This window comes from Dermochelys coriacea, chromosome 10 (genome assembly GCF_009764565.3).
Source record: "Dermochelys coriacea isolate rDerCor1 chromosome 10, rDerCor1.pri.v4, whole genome shotgun sequence".
NCBI lineage: Eukaryota > Metazoa > Chordata > Testudines > Dermochelyidae > Dermochelys > Dermochelys coriacea.
The window spans coordinates 69,720,031-69,738,073 of record NC_050077.1 but is presented as its reverse complement, the minus strand read 5'-3'; the positions used below and the strand labels follow the sequence as shown (position 1 = coordinate 69,738,073).

At 40.3% G+C, this 18,043-nt stretch overlaps 1 protein-coding gene across 4 annotated transcripts in view; it reads left to right on the top strand.

Moving 5' to 3' along the window:
* Nucleotides 1-17,472, top strand: part of ARNT2 (aryl hydrocarbon receptor nuclear translocator 2) — a 137,247-nt gene extending 119,775 nt beyond the window's left edge. For 3 of the 4 annotated variants that reach the window (XM_043493641.1, XM_043493643.1, XM_043493642.1), the window contains exons 16-20: nucleotides 1,338-1,364; nucleotides 1,855-1,993; nucleotides 4,538-4,703; nucleotides 9,910-10,046; nucleotides 12,528-17,472. In XM_043493641.1, the coding sequence (XP_043349576.1) occupies nucleotides 1,338-1,364; nucleotides 1,855-1,993; nucleotides 4,538-4,703; nucleotides 9,910-10,046; nucleotides 12,528-12,626 (568 nt within the window). In that variant the 3' untranslated portion in view covers nucleotides 12,627-17,472. The remainder of the gene's footprint in view (nucleotides 1-1,337; nucleotides 1,365-1,854; nucleotides 1,994-4,537; nucleotides 4,704-9,909; nucleotides 10,047-12,527) is intronic. The other variant, XM_038420184.2, reaches the window with a different exon arrangement.
* The last annotated feature ends 571 nt before the right edge of the window (nucleotides 17,473-18,043 follow it).

Below are 18,043 nucleotides of genomic sequence, written 5' to 3'. Positions count from 1 at the left end.
GCCTTTTGGGGCTGGGCAGAGTTATGGCACACTGCCTCTATGGCTCTGGGCCTCTACTCTCATACTTCAGGTGCAGACCCCATGCCTGACTCCCCTCTTGGCAATGGGGACCCCATCGGATAGTTGCTTAGGCCCAGAAACTAGCACCAGACTCCCAAATAGTTGCATGCGTCTATAGATCCACTGAAGCTGTGAACCCTCCAGTTTCCTATTTCCCTCTTCAGGGACTATGTGAGAGTGAAAGCAAGTAATACAGACTGCAAAGGAATTTCTAAACACACACACGTTACATTGAGATAGCACAAGAGATATTCAGATCTACAAAAAAAACAACAAACCCAGCATACAAATCCCTGCCTCAATTTCTCTACCACTCCAAGAGCCCTTTGCGATTTGGTCGGTATCTTTTCAGGGAATCCAGAATTCCTCCTCACTTCATCTTGCTCAGCCTTGACTGCTTCTGGTCCTGGGTCTGTTCCCTGTCTCTCCTTTCCCCCTCTAAAATAGTTGCAGTCCTGTTTGTCAGGTAACTTTCCTCAGTGACTTCAAGTCCCTTATCAGAGACTTTGTGGTTACCAGCTTACCTAATTGAACTGATTCCTTTGGCTGCAGCTAACTCATTGTCTTATGGTGCTTGCATGTGAATGGGAAACAACCCTTGATTGCTCTGTATTGTTAGACCTCTGCAAACACTTCTTGGAATCCCAGTCCAAGATGGAGGTAAAAACAGTTTTATAATCAAAATGGCATTCACAAAAGCAAAATGGAGGTTGTTGTATGATATAGACATACATGAATCCATAACAGCCATCTATTCATTTTTGTAAATTATTCAATAATTTAACACAGAGTTAAGGCAAAGGTAAAAAATTACTACAGAAGCTCCCCCTTTCCGCCCCTGGGCAAAACCCAACAACAAATCACTTATGAAGTGCAGTCCATATATGAGACATGTTCTTTCAGATAAAATATTGGGATATATATTTAAGTTTATGTATCAATATGTGTTTTATAGCTAGTATAGTCACTAGGTCCAAAGATTTCCATACAAAGAATACTGAACAAAAAAAAGTATAATTTTCATTATAAGCTTAAAATATTTCAAGATCTAGGAAACAATTAATTGTAACTTACATAAATTCTGTTAGGAATAATTTTTTCCTATTTGTATTTTTCTGCTTTTTTGTTCCAGGGCTCAAAACACTAGTTTGTTTGATTCTTTCACCTTGATTTGTAACTGTGATATCTTTTAGCACCACTGGGAGAAAACAAGAATTAAAAGCAGCTAATCAAACATACATCTTTGTTACATAACACATATTTTCTTCTTTTTACAGAAAGAATGCAACACTGACAAGAAACAGGTTAAAGAATATTTATGAACAGCGTCCTTTCAGAAGCCTCGATTCAGGACAGCATTTAAGCATGTGCTTAAGTATCACTGACTTTAAGCACATGTTTAAAGTTAAGTACATACTTAAGTGTGGTCCTGAGGAGAGCTACTTTCCTGAATTGGGGGCCAAACCAATAAGGAAAATAATTTAATTACACATCTTTCTAAAATCCTCCCCTTGGTTGTACTCATGCAAGCCCTTTGGATGAGATTGCATGGATCTAACTAAGAAGAATTTGGCGCACTGTGTCTGCATAATCAGTCTGATATTTTAGAATTTCAAAATACCTGATAGTTTTAATACTGAAGTCATGTCATTTTCATTTAGTCCTTATGCAGACGATCTGGAACAACTCGCCTTAATGGGTTGATTAACAAAATTTCAGTATCTAGCATACAATTTATGCATCATAAATATTGTATCATCACCTACAAGCCATTTTCTGTTCTTTCCCCTTTAGCTCATCTGTGGTACATGTGCCTGGTGTGAATGATATCCAGTCCTCTTCTTCAACAGGCCAAAATTTGACACAGATCTCTCGTCAGTTAAATCAGAGTCAAGTCGCCTGGACAGGGAGTCGTCCACCATTTCCAGGACAGGTGTGTGTTTGATTAAGGGGTTTTTAGGGGCATTCTAGTTAAGCAGATTTTACAAAAAGAACAAATCAAACTCCTTGGTTAAAATTTGGTAAAATGTACCTTTTATGTTATTTAAAAAAAATGGTAATGAAATCAGTTCTTCCATTTCTGATTTATCCATTTCTGATGGTCAAAATAGAAAAGCTCAAGGTTGGATGCTCCTTTGCATAATTCTGAAGGAAAAACAGGGTTATTTGGGCAAATATTTTTGTGTATATATATACATAGAGTGAACAGACAACAAGGGTGAAAAATCAGGACAGGGGGTAGGGGGTAATAGGTGCCTATATCAGAAAAAGCCGCAAAAATCGGGACTGTCCTGATAAAATTGGGACATCTAGTCACCCTATGTATACATACATGGCCCCCACAGAAATCCCAGTTTAATCCTCATTCCTGTATAGATGTGTGTTTTAAGTGAAATTAACAGGACTATGCACAGTTAAGCTTGGGCATTAAGTTTCTGCTGGACAGAGGCCTAAATGGGCATGTCTACACTACAGCTGGGAGCAAGTCTCCCAGCCCAAGTAGACAAACTCACGCTATCTTTGCTCGAGCTAGCACACTAAAATAGTAGTGTGGATGTTGCAACTCAGACAAAGACTCGGAGTAGCCACTGAACTCAGACCTAGGGGCCAGGTGGGCTTGAGAGCCCAACCTGCCACCCAAACCACAGTCCACACCACTGTTTTTAGCATGCTAGCTCAAGTGGAGCTAGCATGAGTCTGTTTACCCAGACTGGGAGGCTCCCAGTTAAAATGCAGACATACCAATTTGCCCAACTCTGCCATATACAGTCTGTTGTCCATACTGAGAATGACAAGTGATCTGAATACAGTACTATGCAGAAGCCAGTATGTTAAGTACTGAGTAGCAACCCAATCATTAAATGCTCTTGCTTTAATCTGTTTAAATAAGACTAGTATTAATACTATTTTAATAATAATTGTTTGCATTCAATTTTCTTATATAGTCTCTAAAGGCACTTTAAGGTATGCACTCAATCATTTTACCAGCAGCTTAATTATTTCCATATTAGTTTCCTAGTTTCACACACAGACTGACCAGTCCTCAGTTTGCATCAATTACTCTTCCATATCTATTCCATATCCTAAAGAAATCAACTTGAAATAATATTTTGACACATTTTCATTTGTACGCTGGATAGAAAGGACATTAACGATTACTGATCAAAAATGTGACATCTCCCCTTAACCTAAACGATCAGCCTGGTCAAGTCTGCATCACCAGAGTACAAATTTAGGGAACTCAGAATGTGTTTTACCATCTTAAAAGAATCAATAAACTCTTACTGAAGACTGCTTTCATTGTCATCGTGGGGACCTTCAAAGCTAACTTACTTCCTAGCTAGTAAGTAAACTGAAGACTTGTATTTTCATCATGTTGTTTGCCTGTTGGGATCTATTTCCCCCCCTCATTTGCCCAAGAGAATAGCTGCACTTCAGTGCGTTGATTGCCTATAAGATGCACATCATTAAATGTATCTAGAGATGTTACTGCTTTTAATTTCAAACAGCAGAACTTGTTAAATACCAGTCTTCTGTAGAGCTGCTGGGCTGGTTGATGGGGAAAAGGGACTGCGTTGTTGGGAAGTGGGTTTAATTACTGGCGCTGTCTGCTAGTGTATTTTGTTACTTCGAGTGAGACACTTACCCACTTCTTGTCTCATTTTAACTATCTCACAGGGGTGTTGTACTATTTAATTATTTGTAACATACTTTGAGATTCTTTGAAGTCATTATAGAAGTGTAAAGTGTTATTGTTCTTGATTTAACTGAACCATCCCCGTTAAGTAAAGTTTGGTTATTTTTCCCCTGCGGTACTAGTGCTGGGTATCCCCACCAAGTCTCTTATGCAATTGCTGATTGCTTGCCTAAGGCAAGATAGAACATATCCATTGTGCTTCACATATCCATTGGGCAAGCTGGTTTTCATACTCTAAAATCAGGTGAGAAAACCCAGCAGGCTTTTCAACCTGTGTGGAGATCCAGAACATTCACTTGGAAGCCTCTTGTGCCATCTCTCCCAATTATCGAAAATCCTGATTATCTGAAGGTACGAGGTATATCCTACAAGGCATTCAGATAACTGGGGTAATATTAAAAACATGGCATCTGGCAAATAAAGATTCATTTTTGTATGTTTTTAATCTTTGCTCCTAGTTTTTATGCCTTAATAGAGGTGGGGGAAAACCAGCAGGTAATGAACAATAGTGATTCTCTTTCTGAATGCATGGAGGATATTAATCATCAGGAGAGCTGTTATATTTTCAGTTATAATCTGTTGCTTTCATTAAACTTAAATAGCCATAAATCCATGTTGATGGAAATTGAATATGGCTGAGTCAGAGATAATATGCCTAATCTCATCGGCAGTGTTTATTTAGCAGTTGATTTTACACTGTTAAAATTTGGGTCTATCATGCTGCTCGGCTGTTATGCCAGCAATGAAAATAACTTCTTCTTTTTCTCCCCCTCACCTCAGCAAATCCCATCACAATCTGGCAAGACTCAATCATCACCCTTTGGAATTGGAACCAGTCATACCTATCCAGCTGATCCATCATCGTACAGCCCTCTCTCTAGCCCAGCCACTTCTTCCCCAAGTGGAAATGCCTACTCTAGCCTAGCAAACAGAAGTGCAGGGTTTGGTAGGTTTCAGATTATGTATCTCACAAGTGAACATGAAAGTGAAATGCTAACTGTATTTTAAATCTTCGGACCTGTATTCCGAATGTATGTCAAGGTTGAGATTGTCTCTGCCCTTGTGTAGGTATGTAGGGATTGCCAGGAGGGCAAAAGAGAGGAAGCAAAGCTTCTTATTACTTGACGCAATGGACTGAGATGAGTTCAGGGACCCCTCCCTCCATGCTCCACCTCCAGCATCCTAAAGGATGGATGCACTGCACTCCCTTCCTGAGCTAAAATCCCTCCCAAACTTCCTTTTGGGTGGCTCAGATCCACTCTACTCTGACTCAGAACAGTCCCAAATTGGCACAATCCAGAACAGGGATTTTTTTTAAACCAACCTGAATGTGTGAAATTGTGTCCTGTCACTGCCGTGTCAGCTGCTCCTCTCCCAAGATACTTAATCATTTCTCATTCTGTGCAGATAACCTCTATAACCCTCGCTCTCAGTCACACGTAGACAATTACCTTTGCTATTCCTACTGTGAGGTTAAACAATTTGCTTTTTAAACAGCTGGGGGTGTTTCAGTGTGTTTCTGAGAAGAACACTTCACGTTCACTAAGACTAATATTAATGTGAATTTTCTCAGCTACTGTCTAAAGCAGAATGTGGCAATAGTCCATTTCTTGTTTTTATTGTCGCAGGAGATAGTAATCAATTAAAGGTCAAATCCTAATGTCTTCACTCATTACTTCTGTTTACCCAGGCAACACTCCAGTGATTTCAAGCTTTCAAGTTAAATCAGTATATTTCTTTCCCCTCCGAATAAGGCATGGGTAAGAATTGAGTTAAAGACATTAGGACTTGGCCCTATGGGATATGTTCAGAAGCTAAGATATGACCATAGCTTTGGAAGGTGTATTAGAGAACAGGGATAGCAAGGGCACCTCAAATTCTGCCTCGGCAGGATTATATCATCATGAGACAGACATTGATTCATTAAAACAAAAAAAAACCAGCCTTTCCTATTTCAATAACAACAATTTCTTGTTGTTGTTTTAATTACTAATTAAGAACATAGAACTGGAAGCAGTCTTCTCGGTTATTAAGTCTAGCCCCCTACCCTCACAGGCAACGGCATCATATAACCCATTCATAAACTGATCTAGCTCCATCTTAAAACCAGTTAGGTTTCTTGCCCCCACTCACCTGTTGGGAGATGGTTCCAGAATCTCACTACTCTGATGGTTAGTAACCTTCTTCTAATTTCTACCAAAATTCACTTATGGCCAGCGTAGACCTCTTTATTCTTGTGCCAACATTGTTGTTTAGCTGAGATAGCTCTTGTCCCTGCTTGGTGCTTACTCCAATGTATTTATAGAGAGCAGTTGTATCCCCTCTCAGCCTCCGTTTTGCTAGGCTAAATAAGCCCAGCTCCTTTAGTCTGCTATCATGACTCTCCAATCCCCTGATCATCTTACTAACCCTTCTCTGTACCTGTTGCAGTTAGATTCTTTTTTATTATAATGGAGAATTAAAAGCACTTTATTGTACATTTGGTCATCTCCCAAAGCTATATATAGTCAGTGGAGTTGCATGACACAGATGAAAGGCAGAATTGGTATCTTTATATTTAAAAACAAATAAAAAAGAATGAGTAAAGATATTAATGTCAATCCTTTCTCAAAACTCACTACATTGTTGTACAGTATGCTACCTGTTATGGAATGCCTGGAAAGGCTCTCTATCTGTAATTTTAAGATGGTAATGCAGCCTGTAATCATGCATGCTGGTAATCTGAGGCCTCAGATATATTTTAAAGTTTGTAAAAAAATTAAATCTGAAAAAATCCAAGTGCACATTGTACATCCTACTTCAGGAACATGAGTAGCATTAGCAGTGTCTTTGAAAGGGCCAGTGCCCATACACATTTATAGCATGAAAAACTTTAGGAGTGTTTTGGAACTGCTCAACAGCACAGCAAAATCAACTTTTTGATATTTTGGGGAGCTATCCAGCAATGTTACTGTTCATTGATTTATGCTATTTCCTTCACAAGGGTCATGGATTCAGTCCCAATTTTATAGATGTACTTAGTGGTGGCTGGAAGTCCTCAGACTTGAGCCTCATCATGATCAGACTTGGAGTATGTGAAACTCCACAGTTGCTTACATTACTCCATAGATAGTTAAGTAGAATGGTTAAGGATAATTGTGCTGTTCAAAGTGTCTTCAGATTATGCCATTAGTATGAGCTGTTCCTGAGGGAGTGCTTGAACAGAAAAAAAATCCAATACGTGAAATAAGAGCACAAATAATGAAATACAAACACTTCCCTATTCCCTTCTACCTATACATCAGCACAAACCTCTAAAACAGTGACCTCACTAGTAATCTGCCTATAAGAACGTATGTAGTCAGCTGTGGCAATTAGAGAGAATATAAAATTTGGATGGATGCCGGGGCTTGAGTTAAGGAACTCTACAGCCAGCAAATGTAACAACAACATTACTAAATCCAGCATGACATGCTGATGGTTCAGGACAGTCAGTCAATCAGCTGCAGAAGTGTGAGGTAGTCTGCCAGGAGCAAAAGGTGAAGAAAGAGCACTCAGCTATCCTTGGCCAAGGTCATATAAAGTTTTATATACACACTAAGCAAAAGATTTAAAATCACATGGTGATCATAGTCAGTATCTTGTTTGCATTAGGAACTGATCCAAAGCCTATTGAAGTCAGTGAAGGGGTCTTTCCACTGACTTCCATGGGCTTTGGATCAAGCCATTAATGCAGTGACTTTAAAGAAAGTTCCACTCGGTTTCCTCAGCACCATATTCTGACTGTTCGAGGAACAAAATAAAAATAATGGCTTGTATTCCACTGAACTTAACTTTGGCCACCCCTTGCAGATATGTCAGGAAGCAGGAGTAGCTGCTTCCCCTTACCTAGGTTATCATCACTACCACAGGTGGAAAGTTAAAACACTAATTTTTCTTTTTGCCCTTAATGCTAATTTACTCACTCTTTGCTTTTCACTCAACATTGTGAATGAAATTAGACCAGTTTCATTTCAAGCCCTTTTCAGTCTTTAGGCCTCATTCACTAGCATTATGCTGCCTTGCCTGGACTCAGCAGCAATGCAGCGGGATGTGTACATCAAAATGGCTAACTTCTCGTTGAGTTTATTCCACTGGGCTTTGTACGTTTGTTTATAAGACCTGCACTTGAGACCCAAACTACTTGGCAATGACTGTTCATCTGGTGGGAAATATTTCCTGATCTACCTCAGTTTGAATTCTATTACTAGTTATTCCTGAAAGGAGCAGCCTGAACCTTCTGCTGGCAACTCTGTCTTGCTGAGCAGAAGGCTCATTTGCCTCACTGAGTAAATTTTGGCATATCGTACTGAGCAAAATTGGTGCAGCTTTCTTTTAAGAGGTAACTTAAATGAACTTTGTTGTGACCAATAGTGTGACTGCAGAATTTCTGAGTCAGCTGAATTATTTGTAACAGTCAGCAAGGGAGTAGTAATTCTCCAGCCCAGATGTGACAGAAGCATGCCATTGCAGTTCATCAGTCTTCTGGGAAACTGCTTACTGTTTGTAGCTGATGATAGAGAGAGACTGGAGTCAAAGTGGCAGCGTTTGCGATCTTGTACGTTATGGAGCAATGACAAATTGTGGAGTCAGGCATTTTGGCTACTTCCATTTGCCATTCTTTCCATTTTTCTGTGTGGAAATTTTGGTTTGTGGTTGTCAGGAGTCTAACGCAACGTGGCATGCAGAACTGCGTGCCTCTGCAGTAATGGCTAGGAAGTTGGCCAGTAGTTCTGACCTGCAGTAACCTGATCTACCAGTGACCCCCAAATTTTGGATTTGTGTGTCTGAAGGAAAAAAGGCAAAAACAGAAGCAATAAAAGGGAAGTGTTTTGGGAAAAATGGTTTTCAGGTGTGCTAGAAACATTTTTAATTCACAGAACAAGACATGCAACATCCACTACTGAAAATAAACACATGTATTACTTCCTGAGCTATTCACTGGAGATGCACTTTCCCTTTCCTATCTCAGCCTAAGGAAAGCAATGGTGCTGTGCTGTGGGAGTGCCAGCAGTGGCTCAAACACCATTGCATAATGTTAAATTTTGCATTTCCTGGCTTGGCAGCACCAGCCAGAAATTCTCCAAAATATTATGAAAGTTGAAAATCTTGGAAAGAGACTCCACAAACAGCCAGTTTGTTGGTTCCAACGCAAAATGAAAATCTCCTGGGTGATATCTTATATATTTAGGGCTAAATCCTGCCTACCAAAGTACAAAGAGAAATCCAATTGACTTCAGTTGGTAAACATAATCCATGAACATACTCGTAAAAGGTGAAGTAGCTGACAAATGCAGAATGTGATATAAGTTTAAGTACCAGCAGAGAGATCCATAATCCTGAAATGGTCATTCTGACAACATTAGTCTTCTTAACATTAAATCTCTTTATTCCTTCAAAACCCAAGTGGACCCGCACTCTTAGGGAACTGTTGGCACCATGTGAACAGAGCAATTCTGCAGTTCTGAGACTAGAGCCGCATGAATTAAATAGCTGCTTTACACCTATAATAACAGAGGACAAAGTAGCTCACCAACCAGCATTCTAAACACATGACTTTTACACTTAAATAAGACAGCAAGGCTGGCACCTGTTTATCTTACTATTTAAAAGGTCATGAAACAACAGATTTTGTAAATGGGGTGCTGACATGCTGCCTTTGAATTATATAATCCATCAGATGACAGCGCTCCTTCTGGTCCAGCTCTTGATCCAAGAGTTTATTAAAGAAGAAGTGCATTAAAATGCCTATCTTGTCATTCTGTTTTTAAGTGAAATGGCTGGTACTTTCTCTCGCTATTAAAGAGAGGCAGGACTGGAGAAAACCCTGGCATGGCTAGATTAGGTTTCATTACACTCTTCATTATTTCACTTTGTGCTTTACTGTAAGTAAGAATGTTGTCCCTGTCATGTTGGTGCAGGCACAGTAATTCACCTTGCTCTCTTTGGTCACTATCTTGTTCCCTTGAGAGCAGTGTCAAAACTCCCCTTGACTTCACTCCCACCGGAATTGGTCCTTGCTGAGTATCTGTGCTATAAAATATATTTCTGAACATCAAAGTTCTTAGAAAAAGTCTCAAAAAACATATCTGTGCCTTTTAAAGGAACTGTCTGTGTAAATCTGAATCTTTCAGCTGAGAGTGGTCAAAGCAGTGGACAATTCCAAGGGAGACCTTCGGAGGTCTGGTCCCAATGGCAAAGCCAGCATCATAATCAGCAAAGCAGTGACCAGCATTCTCACCAGCAGCCCAGTCAGACTGAAGTCTTCCAAGTGAGTAGAGTCAAAGATTCATTGTGTCTACAGTTGTCACAAGAAAGTCAGTCTTCTTACTCAAATAACAACCTTTGCCAATCATGCCCACTGTGGAAACTGTGCATGACAAGCACCAACCTTCAGTTTGAGATGTGCTGCCCTGGGGTTTATAGTGATGTTTGCTGGGATTAGGATAGTCTTCACTAGAACTCAAATCATTTTTTTTGCCAGAGCACAAAAACTAATGTGTTTTGAAATGTTTTCTCCTTCTTCCTGCTTCCTCAGCACAAGGGCTATGCATTTTAGGGAGAAATCAGTAGGTAGACAGTCCTGGCTAGAAGTCCCTCCTCATACCCTGGTCCAGATCTATAAATCCAGTCAGTCAAACTTCAGTCTAATTCCACTTGAAAAGTCAGAGAGGAGAGTAGGCTGTTTCTTTAGAGAAGATACTAACTAAAGTGTTTTTTTTAAAATGCTCCAACAATTGAGAAGCCATGTGAGTGGCAAATAATCATCTTCAGTTACATTAGTTATTTTGCAGTATTAATTACTGTTATAACTATTCATGATAGATGAGCATGGCACTTTACAAGCAAGTAAGTTGATATGGTCCTTTAGCCCTTTATAATCTGTTTATCATTTAAATTAGATCAAGAACCCAACCAACAAAAGAGGAGGGTGGATAGTTGTATGCAAGGGAAAAGGGAAAGACATAAGTAAACAAAAAGGGCCAGATTCATTTCAAGGCCTTCACCAGTGTAATCTCTGGCATAGGACCTCAACAGCAGAAGTTCCCCAAAGGGGATGGAGATTTCAGCAGCACAAGGCAGCTTCAACTTCTCCTTCTCTGGGTGGCAATGGGGGATGAAAGAGCCCCGCAGGTGGCAAGTGCAGCATTAGACATGTGTAGCATTGGCCAGGAACACAGGGCTGGCCAAGGCAGGCGGGAAATGTGCTTCTTCAGTCCATCCCCTCATCTATCTCCACTCTAATGGATCCCTCGAGTCTGCAGTTAGATTTAAAGCTTGCCCTGTCCCAGGGTAAATCCTCATTATGGTGCTCTTAGATGAGGGTAGTTCATCCTCTTGAGAGCAGATGCTTCGAGCCAATATGTTATCATGTTTCTTGTTTGCTATTTAGATTTTGTATTATTATGGTCCCTCTCTTGCTACAAAATCAAGTTCTGCCAGAGCTTGTTATTGTAAGAGCTGAAAGGACAGCATGATCGTTTTCCCAACAGGGGATACCTCTTCCCCAGGCTTTGTCCCTGACTGGGAAAAGGAGATTCAGTACTCCCTATGCCTCCTGCAGGGACCAAATGTGACTCAGGAGATTTGGGAGCAGTTACCATGAACTCCTCTTATACCAGAGAAATGCTATCAACTTCCACTCCCTTTTCTGAAATACAAGGAGGCTCACTGACCTGGAGGAAAGACCTCCAGGATTCTTCAGCAGAGGTGCAGTCAGAATAAACGTAGCCCCTGCTTACAGAACGCTGTTCAGGAGGAAGTGGATCCTCCACAAATGTGTGCTGGTACCAGCTACGTAACAACAGAACTCTGATGGCGAGACTCCCTCCAATGGTCCCAGCATAGCATGTCAGAAAAGGGGCATGATCCAAATTAAGGGGGCTGAGTCATATTAAGAGACACACAAATCACATGATGCTTAATGACCACTGCTTGCTCATCAGTTCCTTGGCTGCCTAGGTTGTACGAAGGGCAGAAGGGTGATGAGCCTGTGGAGGGCTGAACACCTCCTTAGCAGTGTTGAGCTTCTGCAACTGCCATTCACGTCGGTGAGGGATGAGGGTGCTCTGCCCTTCTCAGAAGGGTCTCGGAACGTCTTTCTGTTCCACAACACACATTCCCATCATCTGTATAAAGGCCCTTAGTTGATTTTCCTTCATGCCACACTGAAGAATAACTGAGACATAGTAGACAGAACCCACCACACTTTATAACCCTTCATGTCTTGGTTTCATGAAGGGATGTATACTACCTACGCTGAGGAAGCATCACCAGGAAAGGCAGAGCAGCACATGCCTTAGTGTGTACTCTCTGTTTTGGTTTGAAATGTCTAACTTGTTGCTATCAACAGCCACCAGGAAGCAACTGCTACTCCCAACGGCATCTTTGCAATAGGTGCTATGATTGTCTCTCAGCAGTTGCTGATCCAGTATCTTAGCATATTATCACAAACCACCCTCTGTAACAAATGGTGTATGTTTAGATCAGTGAAGAATGTGCAGTATGGGGGACAGTCAGACCTGTGCACAAAGCCTACATACTGCTTAAGTCCTGGTTCAGTCCTTGAAAGAGGACATAAGTGAGACTTTAAACAGTGCAGAGGGCTCAGGCTAGCCATCTGCATGGGGTGAATTTCACTTTTTTTCCCAGTCTTTGGCTTTTTCTGGTCTTAAGCTAAAAAGATGAACAAAAAAAAGTTTGTCTCCGATAGCATATAAAGTGACACTTCACTTTGATTTTCCTTATACAGGACATGCTTCCTATGCCGGGGGATCCAACACAGGGCACTGGCAATTACAACATTGAAGATTTTGCCGATCTGGGCATGTTTCCACCATTTTCTGAGTAATTTACACCGCAGACAAACCCAGTGAAATGAAGTTCAACAAAACCATTTCAGTATGGTTTTGGCTCTGCTTTTCCTGTATTGCATTGCCGTAGAATCTACTAACAAGAAGTCATGTTTCTCATATTTTGGATAGTGATAATAGGAGTTTGATCTCTCTCCCTTCTGGTGTGTGTGTGCTGAAGAAGAAGTTACACCACTTGGTGGTGGTCATTGACAGATCCATTTTGTATTTTCTTGTCATCTACCTCAGAGATGAAAAACTTTTGCTTGATTGTGAAAAATCTCTGAGTCCTAAATATTTGAATGTGAACAATTCCTAATGCTCCCTTTGAATGGTAAATTTAAAATAGATAATGAAGTAACAAAGACTAACAGAGAAAAGGTAAGGTAACATCCAGTTACAGGGTCTACTGTTCAGTTTCAATGTCTTGCTTTAATCTTAGGTTTCAGAGTAGCAGCCATGTTAGTCTGTATCCGCAAAAAGAAAAGGAGGACATGTGGCACCTTAGAGACTAACAAATTTATTTGAGCATAAGCTTTCATTCTCTGAAAACAGATTCAGTATTCTGATTTCTTTGATTCTTGAGAATTTTAGGTCAGTTTGAATGTGAGATTATACAGCATAATATAGTCCTCTCTGACCAGAAGATTCAGCACCTTTTTTCTCCTCTCTTAACCCAGTTAAACTTGAATATGTGTATATTTTAGTACTGTATGTATATCTTGTGCTGTATGATGTGATTTCCTGTATTGGTAGGGTTTTTTTTTTAAACATATAAATGAGTCCATTCCAGAGTATACCGAAAGGGGTGACAATGTATTGCAGAACTTAGATATTGCAGGATTCTGCATCTCTTTACTTAGAAATAACACTAATTGGTTAATTCTGGTAATTCTGATTTATGCTATATATTTACTTAGCAAGCTGTTGTTCTTTTTTTCTTTGAATTTATTAAGTGAGACCTATATGTCTATAATTTTCTCACTACCTGGTTTTATTTTATTTTTTGCCTTCTATTATTACATCCCCCAAAAGATACTTTTATAAAATTATTGTACAACATATCAAGAACACTTTTTCAGCACCAGTTGCATTTCTAGTCTGTGAACCTCTTTGTTATATCTTGTGCAACATTGCATTTTGACGGTTAAAAGAGGTGCCCTGTTACAACAGAATCATCTAGGCTCATTTACTGAGAGCAGTGAGCTAGTTTGTTTCATGTGCCAAACAATGTTGTTAAAACTAATTTGTAATAGGAAACAACCAGTCAAGCCATTGTCTGTCAAAAACACAGTGGAGTTAACTTGAATTTTTGCTTGCATGCTAAATTGCTGAGCATCCACCTACTTCTGTTTAAACTCACTGTATAAGGGTTTCAGTTCACTGGGCATTTTGGAGACTCGGGCCGTCCAGAAGGGTGCATGCTTTTTCATGGCTCGGAGTCTTGCTGCCTGGCATATCCATCAGAAACTTGTAGAATTTCTGTTCCTTTATTTCTGTTATCATGTTAGTTGAGTTACAGAGATCTGATATAAAATGAAGATTTAGGGATAAATAGTCCCTGCTTGGGGGGAAAATCACCCATGGACAAGAAACTCAAAATTCCCACTTGCTGAGCTTCTTTGAAATCCTGTGAAGGTTGCAGCTCAGCCCCCTTGAAAAGGGGGAAGAGGGTCCAGCTGCCTAAAACACAGCTGTGGATGCCCTGGGATCCATGCAAATCTCTGGACACCTACAAGAAGCCAGGGCCACCCACCCAGAGGCCAGGTGTCTCCACATATTGCCAACCCACGTGCTGCCATTGCCTAGCTACTTGAAGCTACCTCTGAATTCAGAGGTGTCTTCCAGCAGGGAGGACTATTGGCATGCACTGTGTCAGCATTGTCTTATGTGGGTAATCACTGGGGGTTCCTTGGGTGGATGACTCCATTGAGAGCAGCCATCTCCCTAACTCATGGCCTGCTCTGACCATGTGGGTCTCATCCAGAGAAACTTCCACAGGCTGGCAGACCAAAGCTACGAGGCCACAGACTCACTGCTCCCAATCCCAATCATGTGACTGGGGCTTTTCTCACCCTACTCTGCTTTCTGGCAGGTCACAGAGTGGGGTAAGTGGTCTTCAGTGTTCAGTGAGAGTCTTGCCTGCCATTTGTCTCTTTGCTTCATTTTCCAGGGCCAGTCCGTAGCCCTACGTGCCATTGGAGGGATGGTTTGTGTATGTGTGTCTTTTGCTTAGATTTTTTTAATAAAAACTGAATCTAGTTCAAAGCTAGATAAAGAATTGCAGAGGCCTCAGATCTCTGGACTGTACTTGTCTCAGCAGAATCATCCTGTTTTAAAAATGGACACCTCTTCCTCTGCCCCAGGAGATGAGGAGAATACTCAGTTAGCTGAGGAAACCATGCATTTAAACGATATTTATTTTAATACCTGGACATTGATTCTCTTGAAGCTGCCCCTGCTACCCTTCACTCCCATCGCGCACGCGCTGCATGGACAAAGAACTGATCAGTGAGTGAGACTAGAAAAGCTCTGCTCCTTGTAGTGAGCAAATCCATGGAATTCACTGACCCCCCCCCCAAAAGATGCCTGTGTGGGTGAGGTGAGATATCTGTGCGATAGGGAATGATAGTAAAAGGAGAGATGGATGATCCTGATTCTGTGACAGATCTAACCACGGGGGAAGAAGGGAGTGGTCCAGCAATTTATAGCTCTTTATATACTGCACTGGCCATGATACATTCAGGATTTTTTTAAAATATAAAAATGAGGATTTCTGTAAAGTGAAAAATGGATTGGAAAATGGTGTTCCTATGTTGCAGTCTACCTGACCGGTTGCTCTGCGTGTATGTATACTTTACTTGTTGTTCCTGAATTCAGTCTAAAATAATGTGTTTATGAAAACCTGTTTTTTCCAGCCCAGAAAAGTTTCTCTACATATCACTGTCTTTTTATACTATCGGTGTGTAGAAATAGGCTTATCAGTCAGTATTAGGTAGTACAGTTCGAAGTTCTTTGTTAAAAGATATTCAAGCATGTCTATTTTTTTAAAATACAGTATTACTAGTTTGAAGCCAGTGTGTCCAAGGCATCAGTGCAAGGTCTGTTTCTTGTCTTCTTCCTCCCCATCCTTGTGGCCATAAAAGGGAATTACTGTAGTGTTAAAGGCCAGTCTAGAAGAGTGCAAGGCTTTCCTCCACTTCACTTTGGGCCACAGTATGCCCCTGTTTATATTCTGGTATCGAGCCAATCTTTCTCCCTGTTTCTCCGTTCTCCCTAAGCTCCCCTTCAGCTGATCCCCCGCACAGTATCTTTACATTGCTTTCCCTGCGTTGGAAGGGAAGATATGGGTGATCTTTTCTGAGGGTGCTATTAGTTTCACGCCAGCAAGAAGGGAGCTCTTAACGAGCATTATGGTTGGCAACCTTATTCCTGAGACCAAGTGAATAGTGCTCCTAGGGCTCCTTTACAGTATGTGCTGCCTCAATGCCACTGGCTGGCTCTTTTGAAATATCTTTCTCATTCTAATTCTTGTGGCAGCAAAGGCTGTTTTAGCATAAGTGGAGCTATAATCTTTGTTGTGTGTCTTAATGGTAATAAAACAACTTACATGTATAATGACTGAAGTTGCAAAGTGCATTTGAAAACTGTCCTTTTTTTATTTGTGCAGTTAACATAATGCCTGTGGTAGGTCAGCTGCCAGAGTTTGCAGATTTTACATGCAGATTTTTTTCTACCTGCAGAGTTGTGTTTTCTGACCAGATTGTATTGCAAACACAGTGTTTCTGAAAACAGTGGGAAATAAAGAACTGAAGCATTCTGCTTTTTAAACCAAGTGTGCAAGAAGCTACAAATGATAATGTAACAAGCTGAGTAAGTTACTTCAATGAGTAAGCTTATAGACTGGGACCATTTTCATATGCTGAGGTATTTACTTACTCGTTCATATAATCAATCCTGTTTCCTGACATTAAGTATTTTACAGGACTGATTTGTATTGCATAACCTATTAAAGGCGCTACTGACAGTGCCGACAATTATACTTTAACCAGATGTGTCCATAACTAGCTTTGTTGCCTTTCTTTTTCTTGAAGCCCAGTCTGAAACTGTAAATACTTTTTGCAGTACTGCCTTTTTTAACTTCTAATTACTTTTGGCACAGTGTTATATAGTGTTGGATTTACCCAATTGCTATAACATATATTTTTATACATAGGCGTACTCTTTTTCAAGAGTAATACAGCCACTTAATCATTAATGCCTTATCGGTGTCATAATGCTGTTGCTCTTTGGTTGGTTGGTTTGCAAGGTATCCAGTGGGTTAATTTTTAGGTCAGATATTTTCATTTTCATAGCAGTGCTCAAATTGGGGTATTGGTGATTGTGCTGTAGCCCCAGTTCTCACTGTTGCCAATAGTGGAGAGGGAGGTGCACAAGGAGAATGTACTCCAAAATGGGGAAAAGGAGAAAAAAAAGGCGGGCGTACCATGACTTAGTCTATGAGTCTGTGACGTTTATGGGGTGACTCTCCTCCTGCTCCAAACTTTGAGCACATTTTCATGGGTTGACAGCTGCATGGATATGGACCAGTTTGCTTAGAGTCGTGCTTTTTTTAAAAAATAATAAACGCCAAAAAAATGGCTTCTGTTGTCAAGTTAGGCACTTGGTTACTTATCTGTTTAATCTCTTTATATTGCTGTGAAATTGTGCTGTGGATAAAGTGTATTTTGTACTTCTGAATGTTCTATATTTATGACTAACAGTTACAGAATCAGTTGTGTGTGTATATCTAATAACTGCCTTTTTAAATTTCATTAAAATAAAACTGTCATGAGCTGTTATTAATTCATGTCACTATATAAGTAATTGTGATTCACTGCTGGCACAAACAGAAGGCTATGATACATCTGGAGCTTTGATATTCATGCTTACAAATCAGATCTTAGTTTTATAATGCTCAGTAAAGAAACACATTTCATAATCCTAGATCAAGAAGACTTAAGCATGTCTTCCTTACATAAATTTTGGCCAAAAACTACATTTTTCAACCTGTTCTGTTTGTGTTCCCCTTAAGCTGCTGCAACTTTCATAGAGGACTTTCTATTGCAAGGGACCCTGCACCAGTATGAAATTAATCCAGCCCTTTGTGTGTATACATACTTCAGTCTCCCATTGTCTATTCACTTTCTTTATGAACAGGTTGGTTAAGCAAGGCTCAGAATTTGTTTGTGCATTGATAGCACAAGAGAGCTGAGCAGAGGGTTAATGCAGTCATGAACTTTTCGAAAATCATTTGATGCTCATTTTTGTCTAAGAGGATGAGATGGCTCAGGAGATTGGTAATCAGGAGTTACAGAAACTTATATCTATCTCTGAGTCACTAGTGCTATAGCAGTTCAGGTCAGCATTATAATGA